The sequence below is a fragment of the Silene latifolia genome, chromosome X (genome assembly GCF_048544455.1).
Source record: "Silene latifolia isolate original U9 population chromosome X, ASM4854445v1, whole genome shotgun sequence".
Taxonomy (NCBI): Eukaryota; Viridiplantae; Streptophyta; class Magnoliopsida; order Caryophyllales; family Caryophyllaceae; genus Silene; species Silene latifolia.
The window spans coordinates 310734347-310742611 of record NC_133537.1 but is presented as its reverse complement, the minus strand read 5'-3'; the positions used below and the strand labels follow the sequence as shown (position 1 = coordinate 310742611).

Sequence of the window (8265 nt, the reverse complement as noted above, 5' to 3'; positions counted from 1 at the left end):
CATTTGATCATAGTGGCTCTGATACCATATTAAATGAACCATCAAAATACAAGCATTGGTAAGCAAGCAAGTAATTACAGAAGATACAAAAAGGGTAAATAAATTATCTACGAAATAATTACGACGGAGATTTAGTAATATTTCAAATAGCGTTGTCTCTTTAATACTTAGGCTGTTACCTTTTTTTTTTTTTTTTTTGGTGGTACTTTTCATCTTTTGACAACACTAAAATACCATATTTATTCCACGTGTCCCTTATTTGTAGACGAATCCGAATCTACAAATCTAATGTAAATCATCTAATTCAACAAGTACTTGTATCATAATTCCACAGTACAAACGTTCATAAATCTGGGACAAAAATTGTGATTACATAAAGAGAATCCCACAAACATTTACAAAGTACAGTTCTATATACTGTACAATCGTTCATCACAAATTCTCATTTGTGATAGCCGATATTCGTCACAACCTTGTAACGGGTCAAATAAAACCTACATGAAAATGATAAAGATAAATCATTTGTGATTCTATATGCATTTTACTTTTTGTTTCATCTTTTCACGTGAAAAATACTTGATCCGTCATAAGCTTATATCCGTCAGAGAGGTAAGACCTATTGATCATTCATAATCATAGCTCATATAAACTGTCATGTACAAAACACAAAAAAACACAGTTGAAATATTAGGTGGGTCGTCGTTAAAAAGACTGCATTCCCTGACAACTTCTCCAAACTAGCTCATTACTTACATTTTCCTCCATTTATTTTTATTCTTTTCCCTCAATTCAATTTTTCTCTCAATAAAATCTAATCAACAGCACCGACAATTTTAGAAATTAATCAATTCTTCATTCAATTCTGAAAATTGCAATCTTTTTTTCTGAAGGATTCAAACTTTGTTACTTTGATTTGTAAAATGGTTTTTTGAGTTTCTTGGATCTTTAATTGAAGTGGGTTTTGTTTACAATCAGCTAATTTTGTTTGGGAAATTCAATTTAAAAGAAGAGAAATTGAAGAATTGAGTGAAACATTATGTCTTGGAAGAGTAGAGGAAATGATTCATCTCACAAAAATGTGTTGTTTTCTCGTAAATTGACGTTTTTTCTTTGTATTGGATGTTTTTGTGCTGGCATGTTCTTCACTAGCTGGTAATTTACTAATTTACTCTCCTTAATTCTGTACTCCCTTAGGCCCGATCATTTATTTACCTTTTATTAAAATACATCTCGCAAAGAATAAAAAGGTAAATAAATAAACGGGAAAAATCGAGTATTTATTTGGTTAATTTCATAATTTAGTGAGCTTTCTGAGGTGGTTTTTGGTTGAAATTTATAATCAGATTGATGTTTTTACTGACAAAGTTTTAGTTACAGTCAGCATAATTGCACAATTAACTTTTACAATTACACTAATCTTGACAGTTTGATTGATTCTTCTTTTTACAATTAACACTAGCTGGTAATTTACTCTTCTTAATTCTGTATTTGTAGATTAATTTGATAATTTAGAGAGTTTTCTGAGGTGGGTTTTTGGTCATTAGTTGGAATTTATGCTCAGATTGATGGGTTTAATGATATACTCCCTCCGGTTCATTTGGTTCTCATCATTTTTATTATTTTGTAACGAGTATTTTAATCCAATGATAGAAGCCAAATGTATAGGAGGAAGTAATTTTTAGTAAAAGACAGCTTAATTGCACAATTAACACTAATCTGGCAATTTGACTGATTCTCCTCTTTTTAATCCTTCTTTCCAAATTTGTATTGTTTATTAGAAAGAAATGATTGTTCTTTCACTAAAGAATTTCCATTTTGTGAGGCAATGATCAATAGTTGTCATCTAAATTACCAAGTTGGAGGGATTTCACTTTCTGTTGTTCCAAATATAGTAAATTGTACTTGAAGCAATGATTAGTTTGGTGGCATTCTGAATGGTTGGAAACTGATATGACTTGATCTTTTTATCTTTCCCTGATTATTGGTAAAGAAAAGCTTTCATTTCATTATCTGATATGAGATGTTTTGAGGTGATTTAATTTTCCCATTAGGATGTTGTGCTTTGATAGTTAGAACTTTGAGACTTTGATGGGATTTTAGTTTCCCATGATTGTATGTTTGCAAGTGTTATGTTGCATGTTTGCAGTTGTTTCTTAGATTGGCCAATTTGTGGTTGCTCTATCCAATTTAGTTGAAACTTGAACATAAGTAAGACCACATAAAACGACAAAACTCTCACTCATGCGTTTTAATACGGCTGTAGTCCTTGGGCTTGCACATAGCGACCTCAGGCGAAGCAGATGAGTCCTCTTCCAATTCAACCAAGAGCTCTTGAATATCTTAGATTTGCCTTTTACATTTTGAGGCCTAAGATAAGGCTTTTGATGGATTATATGGCCAAAAAAAATGTCGCTATGTTACCTCTGAATGTTGTTGAGTCTGCATCAGTTTGGATTCGTGTTTTTGCTAAGATAACTTGTTCTGGTCTGATTATGCAATATGTCCTAGTTTTTGTGAGATAGTTATATTGGAAGGCTTCAGCCTTCAAGGGATAGAAATCATAGTCAAGATAAGATAGTTCAGGACTTGGGTATATCATGTAGGGCCATTTTGTGGCGACTTTGCCAATGATGTGGCCATTATTCAGTATGCTAGTTTCAATTTTATATATCAAAATTCTGCTTTATGCTAGATGCATTTCATTGCAGGATTTCGTCAGAGCCTGAAGAGAAAGTATTGTTCCGACGAGCTACCCTAGAAGATGGAAGACAAAATTTGATCGAGGAGAACTCCCATGAAAAAACAGTAAGTACGTTGATACATGATTTGCTGCACCAAATTTTATAGTTAATCTTTCTCCTTTACTTATTGACCAGCATAATTTTGCTTTTGCAGATTGGTGGAAAGTTTGAGACTTCAAAGACACATACCGAAACTCAGTAAGCTTTATGCTTTGGTATTGTGGTTACTTTGAGGTTGATGCCGGAGATTAGTTTTTGTATTAATAAAATTTGTATGTCATTCTAATGCAGGTCACTTGACAAAACTATATCAAGCCTAGAGATAGAACTAGCTTCTGCAAGGGCTACACAAGAATCTATAATGGAAGGATCCCCTGTGTCTGAATCTAGTGGCAAAAGGAAATATTTGATGGTAGTTGGCATTAACACTGCTTTCAGTAGCCGAAAGAGACGAGATTCTGTACGTGCTACTTGGATGCCTCAAGGTTTGTAAAGTTCTATGACAACATCATCTGCTGATCTCCTCTGTCTTTAAATCAGGTTGAAAATTAGCCAATATTTTTAACTTCTTTATTTTCGTTAAACAGGAGAGAAGAGAAGGAAACTAGAAGAAGAAAAGGGCATAGTAATGAAATTTGTCATTGGCCACAGGTTGGTTATGTAGTATTTTGTACTTTTTGCCATTTTACTTAAGGGTGTGTTTGGATTGAGTGATTTGGAGGAAAAGGAAAGGGAGGGGAATAGGGGATTTAAAATCCCTTGTTTGGATAGGAAATGAGGGTGGAGGGAAATGGAGGGGGAGAGATTTGGAGGGATCCAATTTCCCTCCTCCAAGCCTAATCAAAATCTCTCCACAATAGGCAAGATTTGGAGGGAAATTGTATCCAAACACCCACTCCCCATTCCCCCTCCCCTTCCCTTCTCTCCTTCTCCCCCCTCCCTTTCCCTCCAATTTTGCTATCCAAACACACCCTAAGACTCAGCTGCAAAAGGCAGATGCGGATGCTTGTCGAAAGTCAGCACAGCTATTTTGTAAAAACATTTCATGTTTATTTTGGCCAAAAATGAAGTGTCTATTTGTCATGACAGGGGTGTAGATTATGTCAACAGACAACACATAGCTAAAGTGAAATCTCAAAGTAACTTGGTCCTTTTCTTTTGTGTCAAAATTGTATGGTCATATTTGATTAGCATGTGTTCTTTACAAATCACGAAGGTCTGACTGATCAAATTATCAATGTTTATCAATTATCATCAGTCTTCCCTATATTAAGCGTGGCAACTCTCAAAGACAGGATCATAAAAAGTTCTCTTTTGCAACACAAGATAGAATATGCTCATATGAAATTTTATTTAAATCTTGGAATGTTATGTGCTTTTTCCGATTTACAGGCATTGCTTGGATAGGACATAAGGAGGGAAAGGAAGAAAAGAGAGATGAAGGGTACTCAGGGTAGGAAAGGGAGAATGGAGCAAGGGTCTTCCTGTCCAAATCTTTCTTACCTCAAGAGTGTGTTTGGATAGCAAAAGTGGAGGGAAAGAAAGGGGAGGGGGGAAAAGGGAAAGGAAAAGGAGGGAAGGTAAGGGGAGGGGGAATGAGGTGTGGTTGTTTGGATACATTTCCCTCCAAATCTTTCTTATTATGGAGGGATTTTGATTTGCCTTGGAGGAAGGAAAATGGATCCCTCCAAATCCCCCCAACTCCATTTCCCTCCACCCTTATTTTTTTATCCAAACAAGTAATTTTAAATCCCCTACTCTCCTTCCCTTTCCTTTCCCTCCAAATCCCTCTATCCAAACACACCCTATAAGGATTTTGATTTGCCTTGATGGAAGGAAAATGGATCCCTCTATTTAGGTATTTCCATCCAACCCAATCCAAACTAAAGGAATTTCATCCCTCCCTCCCTTCCCCCTAAACCCATAATCCAAATTCCAAACAATGTCCCCAATTTCACATTCTGGTTTTGCTCCTTGCCTGGGTTATGAATAGGGCTGTGTAAGGAGTGCTCTCAACTACTGAAACCACCTCATCTAATGATACATCGTTAAAATTGCATCTTTAGTACCCTTGTTACACTTGGTAGCTTGCAACAACCGTTTTCTTAAGCATAAGACCATAATGTTAACTTGTATATACGTTTAAATTAGTGCATATCCATTGATGTCATATGCTTGGTTCAATGAATTGCTCTTGTACGTAGTTCTTTATTTTGTTAGTTGAAGCTCAAAAAACCAAGAGAGAAGATCATCAATTTATTGCGTAGCTTATGTGCTTTTTGCTGCTGTTATGATCAGTGCTACTGCTGGTGGTATCTTGGATAGAGCCATTGAGGCTGAAGATCAAAAGCATGGAGACTTTCTACGGCTGGTGAGTTGATCAGTTAAAGTTGGACCATCGTTCATGTATAATGTCAATGCCAGAAAGAAGGCAGATGTTTAATATTAAATTTGTTGATCTTTTAAATATCCCATTTTAACCCGGTTCTTATTTCATGTCTGATATGAGGATAGCCACATGTTGAGGGATATCTTGAACTTTCAGCAAAGACGAAAATATATTTCGCAACTGCTGTCGCTATGTGGGATGCTGAGTTCTATGTCAAAGTTGATGATGATGTACATGTAAATATAGGTAAAGGGTTTCTCTGTTATACTAAATTCAATTGTTTCAAATCCTTCCCCCTGACGTATATTGCTACAATGAAGATAAGTTTTTCTGTTATTTCTTTTGAAAAGCAATAAACAGTATTGTGGACTTGAAAGGCTACACTGTCCATTCATACGAGTTATTTACACTTCTCAAAATGTGGGCGGAATTTTGAAAAGTGCAAGCATTGGAATGGAGGAGTGTTTCGTGTAAAGTGTAAAGTGTAAACAAGGCTCGAGGTGTTTAACCTTGGAGTTAAATTGTTCATGCAAGGCTGTCTATGTGTTGATGATCTACCAAGATTCATTTTATGTTGCTATATTGCAGGAACCCTAGCGTCAACCTTAATCCGACATCGATCTAAGCCTAGGATATACATAGGATGCATGAAATCTGGTCCCGTCCTTGCTCAAAAGTACGTTAGTTTTCTTTCCCTTGATCTATGATCCACTACACTATCTGGAGAAAACTGATGACATTTAATAATGCATGTTTATTTTCGTGCAGGGGAGTGAGGTATCATGAGCCTGAGCACTGGAAGTTTGGAGATGAAGGAAACAGATACTTTCGGCATGCAACAGGGCAACTATATGCAGTTTCAAAAGATTTAGCAACTTATATATCAATAAATAAGTGAGTGGTTGATTACGATTGCCAAATACGGCGTGTTAATTCTGATGATTAGTTGGTTTTTATACCCTGTGGTTTTCATGTTTCAGGCATGTTTTGCACAAATATGCAAATGAAGATGTTTCAATAGGTGCTTGGTTTATCGGATTAGATGTACAGCACATAGATGATCGCAGATTATGTTGTGGCACTCCTCCTGGTAAGTTTCTTCGTGTCTGTCTCTTTCCAGCATGTGTTCATTTATTTAAACTTAATCTTTTCTTTTGGTAGCCTAGTTTACACAGACTTTATATTGTCTCTCGTACTTGTGTCCACCACTCGACTATTGGCGATGGATATGACAAGGGGACACTTTATTTGAGACCAAGAATATGATTTGTTTTTCCATAAACTAGCCGAGTCCAACACTTTGACATGAATTCATGTTAGATATATCTAACCAAGTTTGAGTATCATAGCTGGTAGGAATCTAGAAGAGCTCTTAATGCATAATGATCTTAAATGTTTTCATGTTTCATGAAAACCGGTTGGGGTACAGATCTAGTCATCTAGGGTAGCAAAATCCCGATTGGATTTTCACTATTCGTATTTTTAGGGTTATTCACTTATTTGGGGTGGCGTACATAGGAATTCAAGGAGGAAGAGAAAGTATTTGGGTTAGCAGTCACCACCCCGTGCTACTAATTTACCTCTGCTACTAATTTATCTCTGCCTGACTGGAGAATATCTTTGATTTCAGACCCATTTTCTCGACATAGGAAGTTGAGTTTCAACTGGAAAGTTTTTCGAAGATGTTCTATGTAAGATAATAGAATGCTTGCACAATAGTCGACTTGCCTTAATCACGTCATAAGGTGGAGACTGGAGACAACCCCGTATTCCTCAGTATGATATATGACCTAATATTCTTCTCACATAATTACATATTTGTTCCTAAATTGGTATCATCTCTATCATTCTGTTACAAAATAGTTAGATAACACATTTATCATTAGTCGTTCCGTCCAAGAATGTTACAATTAACAATTGCTCTTTGATTTTTTTTTTTTTTTAACCTGGATTGTATTGATCTTTGCGTATCTTCACTTTATACGGAGTACAAAGTTTGTCTGAACTTAACTGAATTAGCTTTGCAAATAACTGAACAATCTGTTGTACTGATACTATGGCTTTGAGCTTGTTAGGCTAATGTTTGTTTATCTAGGCAAAATTGTAAAAACTACATCTATTAAGTGTTGGCATTTGTGTGTATATACCATACCAGATTGTGAGTGGAAAGCTCAGGCAGGCAATGTCTGTGTTGCATCATTTGACTGGAGCTGTAGTGGCATCTGCAAGTCAGTGGAGAGGATGGGCGAGGTCCACCGACGTTGTGGCGAAAGTAGGCACGCCCTTTGGAATAATTCAGCTTTCTAACCAGTGGCTGACCGATGTATCTTTTACAAACATTACTGAAAAAAGAGTCTTCCAAACTCAGGAAGAATCGACTCAATGATCAAGTGTTTTTCGTAGTTTGATCAATTTGTAGGTAATACGACCGTATGTAGAAAATGATGCTGATTTTGTGAATGTAAAAGAACGAGAGTGAGTGAGATAGAGAGTATAGGTTGGTTAGGATTCTACTCTCCATTTTTTTTATAGAGAGGAGAGTGAATTCTTTTGGTGTGAATTTGTATACATTTTTTGAATGCTGATAATCACAAAATAATAAGACTAAAAAGTGATTACTCATCCTTAAAATAACAGTTTCCTTTCAAATGTTATCATTACTCCATGAGATTACATTATGAATCCCATCATGTCTCTTCTCTTTGTATTAAAGTTGTGTTTCTTTGTAATGGTCGAGCCACTCCTGCCAAACTACATAATCATAACCACTCTTTAACACCATTATTCATTCTCATCAAGAGGGCACTTGTTTATGTATAGGTCTTTTGTTTTTCTAAAAATAAAAAAGAAAAACACTAATTGAGCCCTCTACAATAGACCTGACAAATTGGTTGACTAGGCTATGTCGTCTGTTTTCCAGTTTGAAATATATACATAGTATAAAAGCCAAGTTTTTTCTTGACTTTTGATTGGCTGAAATTAAGGGATTGAGAATTTTTGTTTTGGGTGATGTAGGGTCTCCCATGATCATTGAGTGAATTAATTACCTTCTCTCCTACCTTCTTATATTCCATTACTAGTTTGGATGCCCGTGCGTTGCAACGGGTCAATTAACTTAGTAAAAAAAATTGGTTA

General features: G+C 35.8%; 1 protein-coding gene across 1 annotated transcript; it reads left to right on the top strand.

Annotated features, from left to right (window-relative positions):
* Window positions 1-713: 713 nt before the first annotated feature.
* LOC141617460 (putative beta-1,3-galactosyltransferase 2) lies at window positions 714-7773 on the top strand. The gene is made up of 11 exons (XM_074434658.1): window positions 714-1152; window positions 2709-2805; window positions 2896-2939; window positions 3033-3226; window positions 3329-3392; window positions 5040-5112; window positions 5256-5376; window positions 5719-5806; window positions 5899-6024; window positions 6111-6220; window positions 7286-7773. The coding sequence occupies exons 1-11, from the start codon at window positions 1037-1039 to the stop codon at window positions 7435-7437; spliced, it is 1185 nt and encodes a 394-aa protein (XP_074290759.1). The 5' UTR covers window positions 714-1036; the 3' UTR covers window positions 7438-7773.
* The last annotated feature ends 492 nt before the right edge of the window (window positions 7774-8265 follow it).